General features: G+C 45.4%; 1 protein-coding gene across 4 annotated transcripts in view; it reads right to left on the reverse strand.

Moving 5' to 3' along the window:
- sh3pxd2b (SH3 and PX domains 2B) overlaps positions 1-18,420 on the reverse strand; it is a 45,884-nt gene extending 27,464 nt beyond the window's left edge. For 3 of the 4 annotated variants that reach the window (XM_035431834.1, XM_035431832.1, XM_035431831.1), the window contains exons 1-2: positions 17,928-18,420; positions 10,613-10,693 (exon numbers count right to left, since the gene is read on the reverse strand). In XM_035431834.1, coding sequence (XP_035287725.1) covers positions 10,613-10,693; positions 17,928-17,999 — 153 coding nt within the window. In that variant the 5' untranslated portion in view covers positions 18,000-18,420. The remainder of the gene's footprint in view (positions 1-10,612; positions 10,694-17,927) is intronic. The other variant, XM_035431833.1, reaches the window with a different exon arrangement.
- Between the last annotated feature and the right edge of the window lie 1,090 nt (positions 18,421-19,510).

Raw genomic sequence — 19,510 nt, forward strand, 5'->3', positions numbered from 1 at the left:
GAGACAGAGTCAGAGAGGTAGAGAGTGTGTGTGTGTGTAACAGAGAGAGACAGAGACAGAGCGAGAGGGAGAGTGAGAGAGAGACAGAGACAGAGTCAGAGACAGAGAGAGAGGGGAGAGGGATATGGAAGGAGAGAGAGAGAGGGGGAGGAGGGGGAGAGAAGGAGAGAGAGAGAGAGACAGAGACAGAGTGTGTGGTATGTTCTCCAGGGCAGCTAATGTAATAGCCCTAGCAGAGCTCATTCTGAGGGTAACTGCCAGGCTGGGCAGACGCCACATTAGCTCTTGCTTGCGGCTCAGTGGTGTTCAGATCATGATTTTACAGAAAAAAAGAGTCTGTTGGCATGCAGATTTATGATAGTAATAATCACGATTTCCATAATCTGGACCTGCAGAAACCTGTCGGGTTTTATGTGATTCAGTAGCTGTGGTTTTTCAAAGTTTATGGACCATCATATTTTCTTTTAGTTCAGGATCAATCTGTTTGAAATCCTTGTCAATAAAGCACTTTGTCTAGACACACCCTCCATGGAAATGTCCTCCTTGGTGAGATTAAAAGACATCTTTTCCACGATCGTAAGAAACATGGCAATGCCTCATACAATTAAAGTTGGCAAGGAAAATATTTAGGCCTCTAATGGCCAACAATTAACCACTATAGTCCTCCAACGGTACAGAGTACAGCCAACGTCATATGTCGTGCTCAGAACCTTACGTATAGTGTTTCAAAGAAAAGGATCTTCCCAAAGATAAAATTAGTGTTCCTCTCTTCCTCATAAGCCAGGACGAGCCAAGAACAGAAGGCCTTTGCCCTCATCGTGTCGTTTCGTTACCAGGAACCGCTGCGGAAAATATTTCAGGGCAGCGCAACAAATAAAGCCACAGCGGGGATGCTTCTGCAGCTGGGATTAATGCGAAGGAGACGCACAGCCTCCAACGTCTGATTTACGTGCTTGTTTTCAGTCTGGAGGAGAAAGGGGGAAGTGAAATCGAGCTCAAGAAGGTCTACGCGGGAAGTACTAATACACAATACGTGTGCTATAACAAGCATTCTGAATGATGTGAAAGGAAGTGAAGTAATCATATCAGACGCATTTAACTACACTCAGCAAAAAAAAAAAAAAAAAGTCACAGCCAGCTTCATTGTCCATGACATGAACCCAACCCCCCCACCCTGCCCGCCCCCCCACCCCACCCTCACCATCCCCCTCACCGCTTCCTCTTACACCACCCCCCCACTCCTCCACAGCGCTGGCTACATCATCATCACTTTCACACCATCCGTGATCTCTCTCCAGATCTGAACTTAGACCAGGACCACAGACAGAACGTCCATTAAGGGATTCATGCTGCAAGTTTGTTTCCAGGTGATGCCAGTGTGTCAGGCATTCAAGCTATGCCGGGTGTCGACCTGCACGTTAGCAACCGTGTATACATGTCTGTCTTCTGCTCTGACGCCTACAGTAATTACCCACATTAAAATGACTTACTGACAGTGAGAATCAACATTTCACAACAGCCTGGGATCCAACTTTAGGTCCTACAGAATTATAATCAGCTCTGACCCTACAGCTTTCATCTTGTCTGTTTTCCAAACCTACACTTCCCCCAACGGAAAGCATCATTATTAGTCTCCAGTGAGAAATTCCCTGATAATGGAAGGATTACACCCCACTGAAAACAACTGCCATAGCAGAAAAAAAGAAAAAAAAGAAAAGAATTTATAAAATAAAATAAAAAAAAGGTTTTCGTGGACAGGCAACCACAGCATTCCTCTGCACAATGAATGCTGAGTCAACATGTTGGGAAGCAGTTCCGTAGGAATTTTTAAACTGAATGCTGCACTTGTGAGGACAGGACAAGATGCCTCCGCTCCAGAAATGAAAACAGTGTTTACTGAAAGAGTTTCCCTGCTCCATCTTCCTGAGGGCTCTACAGTGATTTATAAATGCACCACTTGCTTAAGTTTGGAACTGAAGTTTGGCACATTAAAATCCAAATCTACCAATCTTTATTTATTTTATTTTATTCTTTGTCTTGAGGACAAGGACAATATAGAGCATAAACACGATGGCACCCTACCACCAATAAATGAAAGATAAGATTACAACATAATTACATTCTCACTTGGCTGAGCAAATATAATAACATTCTTGGACTTTTTATCGTCACTTCCAGTCATAGGGTGGCTTGTGGTTCTTGATGAATCCAGCCTCTGCATTTCTGGGCTATTCTAAAAAAGAAAAGAAAACAAGCCAAGACACATTGACAGCTCTACAAAACCACCATCTGCCTAACTGAAAGGACAGGTGCACCCTGACAGTTCACTGACAAAACATTTTCAAAAACCAGCTAAAAAAAAAAAATCCCACATACAGTCAGTGTTTCCCAGTTTGTCAACAGCCACGCCCTGTCTCTGCTACATTCAATGTTAGTTTAACCCGATATCCTCTTGAGACTCAGAAGAAAAAAAGCTGAAGTACTTATTTAAAAAAAAAAAAAAATAAATAACAGGTGCCTTGGATGCCAAAACATATTGCAGTGAAAATATTATTTTAATTTTTATTTTTTTCCAATCTCCCTTGTAGTGTAGTTTTCAGCATAGGAAAAATACATGGTTCTTGAGCTCAAGACCAGAGACTCATGTCCCCTACAGGGGACCAAAAAATGAAGGATACCATTATCCTTTCTTTCCGAACTCAGCTTTGTTAAATGCAGCATCATCATTATGTACACAAAGCGGTGTAGAACACGGGCAGTAAACTACAGTACCCATGACTAATAGCTGTGAGCAGGAAGTGCTCTGAAGTGTCTCTGAAAACTCCACTGCTGGAGTCATTAATCTTTCCGATGTAGTACAGGTTTATGGGCATTTCCACTCCTGTTCATTACAGTCCCCTTGAGTTGAGGAATCGGCATAAAGATTTTTATAGATGGATTCAGTATTCATAATCACACATAATCATGTGAGATTTCTTTTCCTGGCACTGTTCACTGCAATCTTACAGTGGAACATGATTTAAATGGGTGGGCGCCATGGTTAACTCAGTATGTCTGAGTCCTATAGCAACCACTTGACAGTAAAAAATAAAAACAAAAAAATGATCCTGATAACACTGGCTGAAGAGGAACTAGGGTTGAAAATATGTTTTGTTTCACTATTATGAAACTAAAAAAGAACAAAATTGCCATAAATTTTCTATTATTTTCTTTTACTCTAATGATGGCAATGTGTCATTCGTGTTATCTTATCTCACCTGATGAGTGAGGTAAATGAATACAGCTTGTATTCTGAAAATGTATAAAATGTATCTAGAATGAGACCACAGCTAATGTAAATAATCCACTGCAATTTTCACTACCCACAAATTCTTTATGAATGAACATTATTTATGTTTCATGTAGCTTCCATCACTGCTCAAATTGGAAACCTTCACAAAATATTCAAGATAACAGAATTAATTTACTATGCTCATCAAAAAAAAAAAAAAAAAGAAAAAAGAAAAAAAGAAAGAAAAATGAATAAAAAACAATATTCAGTCACTGCTGATCACTTTGCGGTATGAGTGTATACGAGGATCTCAGACAAATGAAAGCCACAGGATTTGATTGGTTACCAGCCACAGGGGAGCAGTTACACAGAGATGATGTCACTTCCCCTCCTGTCCCCTCACTGAACCCCTGGCAGTCAGGACAGGCCCTGGCGTGACCCCTGCGGATTCGACAGCAGAAGAATAATGGCGGGTAACGCCGCTGTGACCCGCCGCTCCCCCGCTGCCCAGCCTCGGGGTCCGACGGAACGCGCCGCCGCCGTCGCGCTCAAAACTTCCCCTGGATAATTAATCGCCCTCAAGGCTTTCGCTTCTGGAGCCGGGCCAGGGGGGGGGCGAGGCTGACGTTCCTGAGGTCATAATTCGTCTGGACCGCATCCTCCCCCCCCCCCGACTCCCCCTCTAGGAGACGGACGGCCCACACAAAAGGTCATTCTGTGCGGAGAGCCGCGCTGGTGGTGCGGCAGGGGTGGGGTGGGGGGGGGGGGGGGGGGGGGACCGAAATGAACGAGCACGCTGAAGTCTCCTGACAAGGCCTCTCCTCTTTTCTTCTTCTTCTCCTCTCTCAGCTTTAGAGAGCGTCGCAGACACGGGCAACGAGGTCACGACCGGACGAGCCATCCATCACCCGCAAGCCACGCCCACCACCACCCCAGGGCATGCTGGGAACACACACTGAATTCCAGCCACAGGTGATCGAGGGCATTATCTTAACCCTCCTGTTCTGTTCATTTTTTAGGTACAGCAAAAATGTTCCCGGGTTAATCCCCATACAGGGGGGGTTTGCAAATACATGAAATGAACCATTTTCATTTAAAATGTTGATTACACTAATTAAGGCCAGTAGAAGAAGTTTCATACTGAAAAAATAATTTTAAGTATTTTTCCTAGATTTTCAAACTTTAAAAAGGGTCAATTTGACCCGCAACATAACAGGAGGGTTAATCATTTCCGGGGGGGGGGGGGGGGGGGGGGGGAGTTTGCTTGTCAGCATCAGCTCTTTTAACAGCTGCATTGAAGACCAACCCCCCCACCCCCACCTCCTCAATCCCAGCCATCACTCCACCAGCCCCCCCCCCCCCCCCACCCACCCCTGGAGACTGAGGGAGAAACTGGCTGAGGGTTTTAATGGAGCAACATGGCTGCCCTCACTACAGGGGAGAGAAGGTGGAACATGTGTGATGTGTGCAGAGAGAAGGTCACTCAGGGTCAGCTTTCTCTACAGAGACTGCAACCCATTACAACCCAATAGATTTACACTCATACCACCCACCTCACAGTCCCACAGTCTAACGCTCCCTCGTATCGTACCCTAAGCTTTTTTAGGATTAGTCTGAAAGCTACGCTTTACTCTAGGGCAAGGAATCTTTTTCTTTCTCTCTGGATTTAACAGGAAGTATTCCACCTTAATGTGTTTTCTTTCACGGTCTTAATCCCACGCATCTGAAGGACAACAGGCCCCACCGATAAAGATGAATCCCGAAGCCAAAAAACTCCAGTCACTGTGAAAACACCACAAAGCTGCATCGAGCAGCAACAACAACAACAACAACCGCACAAGAGACGACTTGTTTCAGACGCTCACATCCTGCCACGGCTTCTCCCCCTGCTCAGAGTGCTGACTCAGCACACGGTTTCCCAAAGCGCTGGTTTTTAGAAGAGGTGTGTGTGTGTATACATGGGTGTGTGTGTGTGTGTGTCAGTGCGTGTGTGTGTGTGAGTGTGTATGTGTGTGTGTGTGTGTGTGTGTGTGTGTGTGTGTCAGTGCGTGTGAGTGTGTGTCAGTGCGTGTGAGTGTGAGTGTGTGTGTGTGTGTGTCAGTGCGTGTGAGTGTGAGTGTGTGTGTGAGTGTGTGTGCGTGTGCGTGTGAGTGTGAGTGTGTGAGTGTGTGCGTGTGTGTATGAAGAAAACTCTTCTGTGAAACAAAAGTCTCACTTTTCATGTCTGGCGCTGTGTTGCTGGATGTTGCCGGGAAACCACAGGGAACCCCAGAGAATGGGTGGGGCCAATGCGGGGGGAGGAGCATGTCCTTTCTCCCCCATTTTCAAAGAAAACCTTTCTGGTTCTGCGGTTCTGTGAACAGTCACTGCACTCTTCACTCTGGGAACAACACAGTCGCAAAAATAATTATGATAATTTCCTGGATATTATTTCAATGCCAGTAAATTCTTGTTATGGAAATTTAAAGCAGGGTTGTGGTTGTCATTTCTGTTTTTTGCCAACTTAGCCGATTACAGTAATATGTCAACATAAAATTATATGTGCAAGTCATACAGTAGATATGAACACCCTGCTAATTGATAACACAAACTGTAAGAGACAGAAGCCATCCCAGCGCTTCTCGTCTGAAATCCAATCAAATGAGAGATCCAGCTCATCCATGTTTACATGATCCCTACCCAGAATCCCCTCTGATGAAACCCCACGCATCAACGTTTAAGACACAATTCAGGCCCGCGCATATTGTTTTATTTACAGACGCACGTTTCCGCACTTGAGTGTTTCCTAAGCGATGGCACATGCAATGCGCACATGTAATCGTTTCCAGAACAGGAATAATGCAGGAGATGCAGTTTTACAGAACAGAAATAATGCAGGAGATGCAGTTTACAGAACAGAAATAATGCAGGGATGCAGTTTTACAGAACAGAAATAATGCAGAGGACGCAGTTTTACAGAACAGAAATAATGCAGGAGATGCAGTTTTACAGAACAGAAATAATGCAGGAGATGCAGTTTACAGAACAGAAATAATGCAGGGATGCAGTTTTACAGAACAGAAATAATGCAGGAGATGCAGTTTACAGAACAGAAATAATGCAGGAGATGCAGTTTTACAGAACAGAAATAATGCAGGGGATGCAGTTTTACAGAACAGAAATAATGCAGGGATGCAGTTTTACAGAACAGAAATAATGCAGGGGACGCAGTTTTACAGAACAGAAATAATGCAGGGATGCAGTTTTACAGAACAGAAATAATGCAGGAGATGCAGTTTTACAGAACAGAAATAATGCAGGAGATGCAGTTTTACAGAACAGAAATAATGCAGGAGATGCAGTTTACAGAACAGAAATAATGCAGGGATGCAGTTTTACAGAACAGAAATAATGCAGGAGATGCAGTTTACAGAACAGAAATAATGCAGGAGATGCAGTTTTACAGAACAGAAATAATGCAGGAGATGCAGTTTACAGAACAGAAATAATGCAGGGGACGCAGTTTTACAGCGCAGGAGCGAAACCTGGGCCGGGTTCACTGCTGCAGAAACGCATTCTGCAGCTGCAGCTGTGCAGCGATCACTGCGCCAGGCTGATGCCTTTTCCACGTTTTCAGAGGTCAGGCTCCGCAGTTACTGCACGTGGAAAGTATGCGACAGCTGTATAATTTGAAGGGGAAAAACCCCACAGAGCTTGGTATTTATTTACGTCAACACAGCTGAGTGAAACAAACCCGTGAGATATGTTTTTTTTGGAATACAGTAAATAAGAGGGAGAAGTGCGTTTAGGTTAACATTGAGCCAGGTGTGTTGACGAATACTACTGGGTATTCCCTTTTATTTCCTCAGCTTGAAAAAGGCACACTCCTGATTGGGCCTGCAGAATGATGGCATCTGGAAAAGGCCTTTGCTGTTGCAGCAGTGATGTGCCCAATGGTTTGGACAGAATACAGGCCTGTCAGTGTGAACTGTACATGGGAGTACTTCTGGGTGAGTAGGGAGGGAGGGTTTCAGTTGGCAGGGTACCACCATCACTATGGGAACTCCTCCGATTGACAGGGAGCCTGTAGCCCGAATCTCAGCAGTCTTTCCAGTGTTGGTGTTTTTTTCAGCTTTCATCCTCATGGTGTGTGTGTGTGTGTGTGTGTCTGTGTATGTGTGGGGGGAGGGGGGTGAATGTGTGTGTGTGTGTGTGTGTGTGAGTGTGTGTGTGTGTGGTGTGTGTGTGTGTGTGTGTGTGTGTGTGTGAGTGTGTGTGTGTGTGGTGTGTGTGTGTGTGTGTGTGTGTGTGTGTGTGTGAGTGCGTGTGCGTGTGTGTGCGTGTGTGTGTGTGTGTGTGTGTGTGTGTGTGTGTGTGTGTGTGGCGGGGGGGGGGGGGGGGGGGGGGGGGGTGTACATTAGCTGGACATCGCATCACTTCCTCCTGCTTTTATGTAGGAAGGAATGCGTTTCAGCAGCATCATCAGCCCCAATGACAGGGTGCCTCTCGCTGCGGCCTGCAGCAGGACTGGCCTCAATTAGACTGGGTAAACAAAGCACACACAGTTCTGCAGCTGGCTAAACAACTCCGGAAAACAGCGGATCGGGGTGGGGGGGGGGGGTGGGGGGGGGGGTAATGATGCCGTAAACCCTACTCTGTGCTCCAGGGCCAGTTTGTTTACAACTCATAACCCAGGTATTTTCCAGAGGTTTCTAAAATATGCTGTCTAAAAATCAAGGTCAGGGTGACATTGGACAGGTTGCAGCATGGCAGCAGTTCAAATGAAATATGCATGCAACTGCATGAACAGAATGTAATGCAAATTAAATCCTGGTGGTGACTGCAATGAGACAAAACAATGGCCCATAAAATCTGTATGATCAAACCCTTAATCAGCGTTCTGCTCTCAGTTACCAGCAGTGATTGTGACATCAGCATTAGAATGTTCAGTTAAGAACATTCTAATCACATATTTCTGACCTTACCAAGCAGGTTTACAAAGAACCTGACACCAGAAAGGGTTAATGAAAATGCAAGTAGCCACAGAATGGCCTAAAGCAGGGAGTTCCTGCAAAAGAGCATCCGTGCTCAGTGAACCTACCCTGGGTAAACAAAGGTTAAATAAAAAAAAATAAAGAAAGCCAGTTCTTTGAGGCCAACGTGAACACAAAAAAGGCTTGGCTCGGTTCTTAAGTTGCAGTTAATAACACCGAGTGCTGTTCTATAAATTAGAAGATTTAAAAAGCACGCCGAATATGGATTTAAACATCCTCCAGTTTGTTTCCGCCGAAGCGGTGTCTGTTCATGCAGGACGGGCGCCAGCGAAGCAGAGCAGAGCAGAGCGATGCTTTCGGGGGTCCAGCAGGCAGCTGTAAAACGGAACTGCTGTGAAGGGCCAGGGCACCGGCTAACAGCCTGAAATGCAGAGAGAGGAATGAGAGCTGGGATTGAAGAGAGGCGGACAGGGAGGTCTGGAGCCAGAGCTGGAGAAAGAGCGTCCCGTATAGAGACAGCGTCCCGTATAGAGATAGAGCGTCCCATACAGGGACAGAGCGTCCCATACAGGGACAGAGCGTCCCATACAGAGACAGAGTGTCCCATACAGAGACAGCATCCCATACAGGGACAGAGCGTCCCACACAGAGACAGAGCGTCCCACACAGAGACAGAGCGTCCCACACAGAGACAGAGCGTCCCATACAGAGACAGAGCGTCCCGTACAGAGACAGAGCCTCCCGTACAGAGACAGAGCGTCCCACACAGAGACAGAGCGTCCCACACAGAGACAGAGCCTCCCGTACAGAGACAGAGCGTCCCGTACAGAGACAGAGCGTCCCGTACAGAGACAGAGTGTCCCATACAGAGACAGAGCGTCCCATACAGAGACAGCGTCCCATACAGAGACAGAGGGTCCCATACAGAGACAGAGCGTCCCGTACAGAGACAGAGTGTCCCATACAGAGACAGAGTGTCCCATACAGAGACAGAGCGTCCCGTACAGAGACAGAGTGTCCCATACAGAGACAGAGCGTCCCATACAGAGACAGAGTGTCCCATACAGGGACAGAGCGTCCCGTACAGAGACAGAGCGTCCCGTACAGAGACAGAGCGTCCCATACAGAGACAGAGTGTCCCATACAGAGACAGCATCCCGTACAGGGACAGAGCAGCAGCAGGGAGAAGGCTTCCAGAACAGCTGTCTCAGCTGGTTAACTGTAAGGCCCCCAGGAACCAGAGCACAGATGGCCCGCGTCCCGTCCGTGAATCACCGTGTCCCGGGAATGTCGCGGCCGTCCAGGTGGGTCAGAGTGGGATAATGAGGGAATTACCCCACCCCGGGAACGTCGGGAATGTCCAGGTGAGTCAGACCGAAGTAACAAGGGAATTACCCCACCCCGGGAATGTCCAGGTGGGTCAGAGCGGAATAACAAGGGAATTACCCCACCCCGGGAGTGTCGGGGCTGTCCAGGTAGGTCAGAGAGAGGGAACACTGTAATGCGTTCCCAGAGTCCAGACCCTTACTTTCGTATTTTTGAAATTCCATCTTAGCGGAATTACGAGACCGTCATGGCATTCCGACTTGGAAGCTACAGCAGCACAGGGAGGAGCCGCGGGGATAAGAGAAAAGATTCTCGTTGGTCAGCAGTTTGGCATCGTCTCTCCGTTTGAGACGGGGAAGCCCCGCCTCCTGGCAGCGCTGACACCCTTCAGCCTGACCAGGAAGGAGTGCTGACGTGCGTTGCTACGGAAGCCAGATCGCGAGGATGATCTTGATTCTACCTGATAAGCCACACAGGCACGGTCAGCACAGGCAGAGCCAAATTAAACCAGGCAAGGAGGGCCATTCTTACCAAACCACTACAAATATCACATTACATTTAATGAAGAAAGTACTAAACAAACCAAATTACTTGCATTTGGTTAAAAATTCTATGCATTATTAACACATATTTAAATACGGGGGAAATTGGAAGTAATATGAAAAGACTAAAAGGTTCAAAAGGACATGAAGAATAGGACTCAAACTGTTAACACTGATAACTCTATTAAAGTATAAAAAATTTTAACACACAAATGAGAAAATTTGTATTACACTCTTAGGATACATTGAACATTACACATTGACTTTTGTAAATGCCATTTTTGCAGTTATCTCTGAAATCTTGCCCTTTAGAGCCCCTTGGGTTTCACTCTCAGCTCTACTCATATCATTAAGAGTGTCACACGGTTCAAAATGGCCGCCAACTTTTCGCCAGACTTCCCTGAAGTGTCGCTACGGTTACCGCAGCTGTGATTTGCCCGAGGGCGGCTTTGCTCGAAGCCGACGGCCTGAAAGCGCAGCGGCGATGGCGGGAGACGCACCTGGAGGTCGAAGAACTTGCTGTAGCGCCGGAATATGACTTCCGTCGACCCGTCGGACCAGCAGACCTTGATGATGTAGACCTGGAAGAGGAAGGGCGAGAGGAGGAAGAGGACGCGGTGAATTTTTGGCAGGTGTCAGTCAGATCAGAGAGCAGGTCGCTGCGCTGAGACACGGCCTGGGTCTACAGTCATGTTCGCCAGAGCCAGTGCTGGTCTTAAGAGTCACACCTGGCCTTCCAGGTGGGATTTCAACTCACTACTGCCCCCTCTGGTACTCCCAAAAAAATTACTGAGTATACAGCAGACAAGCAAACTTTTAACCAATTATACTTAACGCTTTGATTCCTTAAAATACATCAGTGTAGTCCACTATACACCTGGACTATGCAATAATGTTTTCTGCAACTCACTGTGAGACCTATTTTGTTTATTTATTTATTTTAATATAAAAAAAAGTTATTGGCCAAAGCCAAAAGGCCTTAATGAATCTTCGATTTTAGCGAGTCACCAAGCCCACGTGGTGGGGCACTAAGGCCATCAACCAAATTCCGGTTTTGGGCCCTACTAATAAGGTGGATACACAGTATATGGTTCAAATAATTACAGTAGGCATTACCTTCCTAAATAGTTAAAAACGAAATAACCCATAACCTACAGTCTATATAGAACAGAGAACACAATGACATTTATTCCACAAAATAGGTCTAATGTTGTTGATGTTGTTGGCTGGACCGCAACAGCGGGGCCAGCCCTACAAACGCGAATGTCTGTGACTGACTGACTGAGTGACTGAGTGATGAGTGAGGAAGTTACACCATTGGTCGGCTGGATCACGTGTCTTAGGTCCAGCCATTTACTAGATTTTAACCCGGTCTTGTTATCAGTAGAAAACATCAGCTAGTGAAGTAGCTAACTGTGGGGCCTTCGATTTTGCCATGTGAACTGGCCCACACCTCACACTTTCCATTTTCCTTTTACCAGATGTAGCCATCAGGGCTGGCGCAAACAACCAACAGAACAAACCACACGCTGGCTGGTGGCTGATAAAATCATCAACACGTACGTGGAAGCATGACCAAATGTGATCTCGTTGCACCTGCATTGTCTTACCGGAAACACGCCTATTTTTAAGCTTGGCAGACACACGACATGGTTTTCATTTATTCACACATGTGAAAGTCGCTCACACAAACTCTCCAACGCATTTCCTTCACCACCCCCCCCCCCCCCCCCCCCCCGACCCCCTACTCATGAGATGATACATTCTGCTGCCTGTTTCCTGTGTGCACAATATGAGACAATCACATTATCACTGAAACCAAACCCTGGAGTGAGAAGAGCCTAATTTGACTCATCTATAAGTGACTGGAAGAGACATTAAGCTAATAAAGGACCAGTCTTTTTTAAGACAACCAATCTGATCACCGAGACCTTGTGTTTATGAGGTGAACCTCTGCATTCCTTCCAATATTAGTATCTAACAACATGCATAATAATAATAACGATAATAATAATACTTGACTCGCACATGAACTTTATGCTGATAAAAGTGATATGGTAATATTATGGTTATATAAGCTATATTAGCCCACGCCATGCACCTCAGCCCATAAAAAATCTGTGTACACGCACACATAAACCTACATAACAGTGTATTACAAAATATAGGCCTAGAGGGCTTATATTAATGGATGAATTACCACACACCTTGCACCAACCCCCACACCCCACACCAAAAAAAAATCAAAGGACAAAAAAAAATAAGAAGAAAAACATATTTTGGCCGACAGGTTTTAGGAGTGATTCATGACCACAGGGTATGACCACGATGTGGATTTATACGGAAATGACCACGTTCAGCGAGCAGAACCTAGTGAGCAACCAGCTCGATGCGGCTGCAGCAGAAATGACACCTGGGCACGGTGGAGGTGCCCGACCCTGGCGCGCTTCAGGCCCGCTCCCGCGAAGCTCCTCAGCGGCGCACCGCTGGCCAGACGAAGCCTCGCCGATGGCGGGTCAGAAGGCGGCGGTCGGTGACTTGCTTCCTGACCACTTCGTACCATCTGGCAGGATGAGCTTCCCGTGACATCGCCGCTTCCTGGCGGGGGAAACCGCGCCACGTTGCGCGCTTATGCGACTCATTCGTACGGCCTGTCACTCAAACGGCAAGCGGCTGCACTCCGAAACGATTTAACGGCCGCAAGCACAGCAAAATATGGAGAAAAATGCTTAATCATTCATATGTGGCGTGCGCTTTGATGTTATTGGGTTAAAAGAAAAGAAATTCACTTCTGAATACCCAACCTGAAATCCTGGGGAAAAAAAAAACCCAGACAGGATTGAAATCTGAACCAAACAAGCCGTAAATATGGGCATATAGGCCTATGAGAAACAAAAGGGTTTTCAGTGTCCAATCAGAATCTTGCTCTTTCCTTGTTGCGATGTATTCGTACAGCTCAATATGTGGATGAAAAATGCAGCATGGCAGGGCGTCTTAGGCTAATTTGGCTAACTGCCCGAGCAGCTGCTCTAATCACAATCAGGACTTTTGCAGGATCACCATTAAACCAGCACAAATAACTGGGAGCAGCATTTTTTTTTTTTTCAAAATTAATTCCTGGAAAACTGAAGTACATGAAAAAAAACAGGCTAAGCCAGAACAAATGTTGAGCAAGTCATTCCAAGAACACAAAGTCCTTAAAAGGCTTTTATAAACACTTAGCATTTCCAAAAAACCCATTTTCACCCCAGCCCCAGCCCCAGCTCCTCCCCCCCCCCCCCCCCGACCCCCAACCCTTTCCACTTCTAATTAAGAGACCTTACGTGCCCTTTAATGTAAAATAAGAAAAAAAGTAGGCTACACAATGCAGAATTTCAGTCCTGAAGACATCAGGCCTAATGTTTAACAGAACTCGGTCTCTGCCAAAAGCAAGTGTAACCGGTTGCCGTGGTTACCCCCAACCCTTCCCTGTATTTTCTCTATCTGAGTTTGACAGCTGCAACCTTCTGTGCGTCCACATGATCAAATTCCACGGGACGTTCAATAACAGCTCAGAAAGAGTGATGTCATCTGGCAGGCCCAGTGCAATCCTCTGTGGATGACCCCGCCTATGGCTCGAAAAATGAAGAGCATAGAAAACATAGCCTACACTATACCACGCTCTCCGTCAAACCATGTCTGTGTTTCACATTCTTTCCCTTGAAAATGGCATGAATTCCCTTCAAATGTAAAGTCTGTACTTTACAAGTAAAATAACACTTCATGCTGCACTTTAAGGGCACATGAGGATGGACAATGGCCTATTTTACAAATTGTGTTAAATCCAACTTTCACTTAAGCAATATTGATGTGTGCGCCGCCCTAAACTGACCGAACACAAGCCCATACCACTTTCAGTGAAGTCAATAGGAGAGGCTATATTCATGCTACTCACTTTGAAACAGTACCAGCCCATGGGCTCGTGTTACAATGGGAGCAGCTCACTGGCGGATGCACAAGCACAACAAACACTTTCAGAAAGGAAGAGGAAGAAATGGCAGGGAGGCGACCTGAAACGATGTAATGATCATGTTGGTCTGAGAACTCTGGAGCTGTTTCAGGAGCCCAAAGCCGCAAAGGGGGACTAGAGAGAGAAAGCAGCTAAACACTGCTCTGCTCATCACTGACACACACACACACACACATGTACACGCACACATACACATACACACACACATGCACATACACACACGTACATGCGCACACACACACACACACACACACACACACACGCACACACATGCACACACACACATGTACACGCACACATACACATACACACACACACACACACACACACACACACACGCACACACGCACACACACACACACACACACACAAGTACACGCACACATAAACATACACACACACACACACACACACACACGTACACGCACACATACACATACACACACACACACACACATGTACACGCACACACACGCACACACACACATGTACACGCACACATACACATACACACACACATGCACATACACACACGTACATGCGCACACACACATACACACACACACACACACATGTACACGCACACACACGTACACGGACACATACACATACACACACACATGTACACGCACACATACACATACACACACACATGCACATACACACACGTACATGCGCACACACACATACACGCACATACACACACATGCACACTCACAAGCATATAAATATTTAAGCCCCATGTAGGCCATAAAATAACCCTACACACATTGCCCTATATTTTAATTAATGTCAACATACAAACAACCTAGGCCAATAATTATCCTTACATTCTAAATAACGTTTAATATTGCCCCTAAAATAAGTGGAAATTTTTAAAGGTCGCTATCCTCAAGAGGAACTATTACTACATTTTATACTTAACGTGCAATTCATCTGGTTTTAGTTTCCCACTGAAATCTAGCCTGCATCACTCTCATGCACGCGAGTCTTAGCAACATGAAAGGATCTCCACGATATCATACAGATCCATCACAATAAAGCAGCGTCGTTTTATCTCCACTTAGCCATATGCCGACAGTCTGTCGCCCACTCACACACACACACGCGCGCACACACACACAGACGCACACACACACACATATGCACACACATACGCGCACACACACACACACACACACACGGACAGACGCACACATACGCACACACACACACACGGACGCACACATACACACACACGCACGCGCACACATACACACACACATGCACACGCACGCATAAACACACATACACACACGCACACATACACACACACACACAGGTACAAACTATAACCAGCAGCAGCCTCACTCCAAACACACACACACACGTACACGCAGACACACACGCAGACACACACACACACACACTCTCTCTCTCTCTCTTTCCATAGTAACTCCTCACTCTGCTTCGCACAATAGAGAGCCAAACTCCAGCTGCGATCTCCACCCCAGCAGGACACTGCATATATAATCTGAAACAGAAACACTGAAGTGGCTGGCTAGAGCAGACAAAAGCATACGTGCACTGTCTGCTGCTCGGCCAAAACTATTTACCACGGAAGATGTGTTTATAACATATTCATGTATTTGTTATCATGGGCTTGTGCAAAGTATCAAGCCAACCAAATCCAAATGAAAACAAAGTAAAGATGGACCTTGCGAGTAGTCATGACTGAAGTGGCCTAGGGTATCATTTCATTCTTAATTTATGGGAGTGGAAAAAACAAGACCATTTCCTCCTGCTTTTCAAAACAGGAGAAATATCCAAACATGTTAATGAAAACTCGGTACACCATGTCCATGTTGCAAAGAGATAGGGGATTGTGCAACTTGCACAGAGAGGGAAAGGACGGGCACTGTTCAAACATTCAGTTCTGTCCATTTCCACCAGAGTTTTGTGTACAAACCCAGGGCCTTACACACTACCCTTCCTGGTCAGTAATGTGCTTCCATCCCAACCCACAGTACAGGCCCAGCTGAGCTGCCAGTAGGCCACAACCACACAGGACGTCCTTTGCTGCTTTAATCCAGGAATAAAACTTTCACCGGTACTAAAAAAATCAAGAAGAATCGCAAAGCAGCATCCCAAAAAAACTGTCTCCCTCAGTCAATGGCAATGTAGTAGGCACACTTATTGTACACACAAGGGCTTCCAAAATTATCATGGGATTTGTCTGGACACCATCCATCCAAAAATAAATCCTCTTCCTGAGTCCCCCAGGCATTCTAGCAGTAGAGCTAATAAAAATGCAAATCTAATAGTTTAAGAGTACAAACTGAAATGTCAGACCCATTAAAATGTCTGTATTGCCAGTTAACTGCAGGTTTTTGAAAAGAAGCAGGATGAACAGTTGTGATTACATTAGGTCACGGTTCACACAAAAAGTGATCTGCTTGTTCTTTCCCATTATGGATGAGCAAGAAAGGCTTGGGGGGTATTAAAAAATATTTATCGGCCCGTTTCACAGACACAGATTAAGCTTAGTCCTGGACTAAATGGAATTGAGTTTTGTATGAAGAATCTCCATTCAAAACTGAATTCAGTCTAGGACTAGACTTCATTTGTGTCTGTCAATCTGTGTCTGTGAAACTGGCTCAAAGTATCCTAGAGCGTGTTGAGCCCATGTAGATCTTAAATGCATAAAGTTGGAATGGACTAAATGAGCATACTATTATGCTCAGACTATCCACGCATGGAAGCTTTCAAGCATGTCGAAAGTTCTGAAAATAATCACTGCCTTTTTAATGCCAATACATTTCAAAGTAACATTAACCTACTGTTTGTCACATTGATAAATGCAGGCTTGGAATTAAGCCACTGCGCTCGAGACCACTCGGATAAACGAATGCACTGTTATCTAAAATGCGGTCTTAAATAGTTACAACGTTCAGTTTTTTTATTTATTTATTTTTATTACCGATTTGAATATTTTATTTGCACACACTTTCATAGGATTATAGCTACGTTTAAGCAGGCCAAATGTGGTTGTGTGGAGCTCGCCGACTAGCCAATAACATCACAGACCAGCACTACCACCAAAGCACTTATTTCGCACTTATTGCTCAAAGTTGAGCTTTGTTGGCACCCTAAATTTAACAATCGGACGGCAGACTTTACAATCCGTTTTCAACAGTTCTAAAATCGAACGAATCCCACTGGCTATACAACTAGTACCCGCATTTAAGTACATATGTTACATTTACTTGGGCTACGTGTACAGACTATGCTGAAGCGTAATTATAGCACCGTATCCGCACACTACATAAAGAACTGCAGCTCCGCCACCAACAAAATTCCACTATTTGCAGATGTTGACATCTGTACATGAGGCGAACATTGCCGTTCTTTTTTAGCTCGAGTGTAAACGACAAGAATAAGATAGAAAGCGACAGAAAAATCACTTTTTTAAAACAACCACCAATCCCAGACACCGAACCTTGTTATGCGGATAGAAAGCTACAACAGACGTGCTGATTTCCCCAAATAAACGCCTTCCGTTCTCTTGAACTGTACAAAAGCACAAAACAGTTACATCTGTTGCATTACCAGTTATTGTTCTGTATTCTTGCACAGATTATTTGGAGTGAAAATCGATTGAAAATTGGGATTGGGGCCATTATGATTTAGATAAAGCGATGATTCAGTTCAAACAAAGAAAACTTGTTGCCAAAAAACAAAACAAAAAAAAAAGCAAGGTAAATGAACAAAAAAGAAAATCTATCATCTTTCAGGATTAAGCAATATCATTGAATTGCATGACTTACATAGTGTTTATTGGGGTTTCTCCTCTTTTGAACATCTTGAACTGTTACTTCTTGTACTACCCGTCTGGGCATGGTGCAATCCGTCCGAATCTCAATAAAAACAGCAGTCCCGTCTTCCAAAGATCAGAGCCAGTAGCAAAAGTTTCCACGCGCAACTGATGTCATCCGCGTGGTTCCGATCTGTTAGAGCTTGGTACGTGGAAAAGTCTGGTGTTAAGTTTAATTTTCATGCATGGACCTGTACAAATTCCCTGTGATACATCCAGTCCTTTCTTCTCCTTTCGCTCTTTCTTAGGCTACTGGGGTCTTACAGTATGCTGGTCGGCCCTGAACCGAATTCCCAGCCTATCCCAGCTCACCGACTGCAATTACATTACGAGATGACTTCCTACTTAAAGGAAAAGGACGACGACCGTCCAAGGGAAAACACATGGCTGACGTGTCAAAGGAAAACGTCAAACGCCAAAAATATTAATTCTCTTGTGCTTTGTGTAAATCTGGGTTAGTTTTTCTAAGTTACTGAATCAAACCTTTTGTTTAGAAAAGTTTTACTGTTACTTAAATTCAGAGACAACCACTAGGTGGCGCAATGAGACAACCACAACGGGAAGTGATCACGTATGATTTTGATTTCTGAATGAGAGATGTGTGACAATGTATTAGATCATGTATGATTCTTAATGTGAGGTATGGAGCATTATTCAGCCCAAAACAAAATTTAAATTTAAAATGTTTAAATTTAAAACTTAAAATTTTAATTTAAAATGTCAAATTTTAAATTAAAATGGGAAATGGAAAATTAAAATGGAGCCCAAAATAAACATCATAATGGCCCATGGTACAGTGAGCAGAAGTAGAGGCCAGAATGGAAGAGGTGGCATCGTCAGATGTTATTCGCCACTCAAAAAGCCTGTGGGCAACCCCAGCAGGGCTAGTGAGAAAAAAACAAGATGGCTTCCTCCGTTTCTGCATGGACTACAGATGGCTGAAGGCAATAACAAAAAAGGACTCTTATCCCTTCCCTGCATTGACAACGCCCTCAACAGCATAAGGGACTTTCCATGGTGCGGTTGACTAGATCTGCACAGCAGCCACTGGCAGGTCCCCCTCTCTGCAGCAGCATGCCGAAACACAGCCTCCACGGTGGGGAAGGTCCTGTGGGGACACCGTTGTACCGTTCAAGCTCAACGGCAGCCCCTCAGCCTTTGAGAGGCTCGTAGAGGCGGTCCTACAGGGTGTTCCAGCTACAGTATGTGTACTGGGCCTCGGACAACATTCCGGTGCACGCCCCCCCGTTTCGACAAGGCAACAAGGCCAACCTTCCGCTCAATCTTGCCTAATGCCAGCTCTTTAGAAGAGAGACCAACTGCCAGGGCCAGTTGGGAGGGGTGGGGAGGGGAGGGGAGGGGAGGGAGAGCAACTGACCCCACCAAAGTGGAAGCAGCAAAAAACTGGTCAACCCCCTTGTCACTGAAGGAGGTCCACAGCTTTGTGAGCCTAGCGTCATACTACAGACACTTTATCAAGGACTTCACTAGCATCACAAAGTCCTGGTCACAGCCTCTGTCCTCGCCCAGGTGTAC

Source organism: Anguilla anguilla, chromosome 9 (genome assembly GCF_013347855.1).
Source record: "Anguilla anguilla isolate fAngAng1 chromosome 9, fAngAng1.pri, whole genome shotgun sequence".
Classification (NCBI taxonomy): Eukaryota; Metazoa; Chordata; class Actinopteri; order Anguilliformes; family Anguillidae; genus Anguilla; species Anguilla anguilla.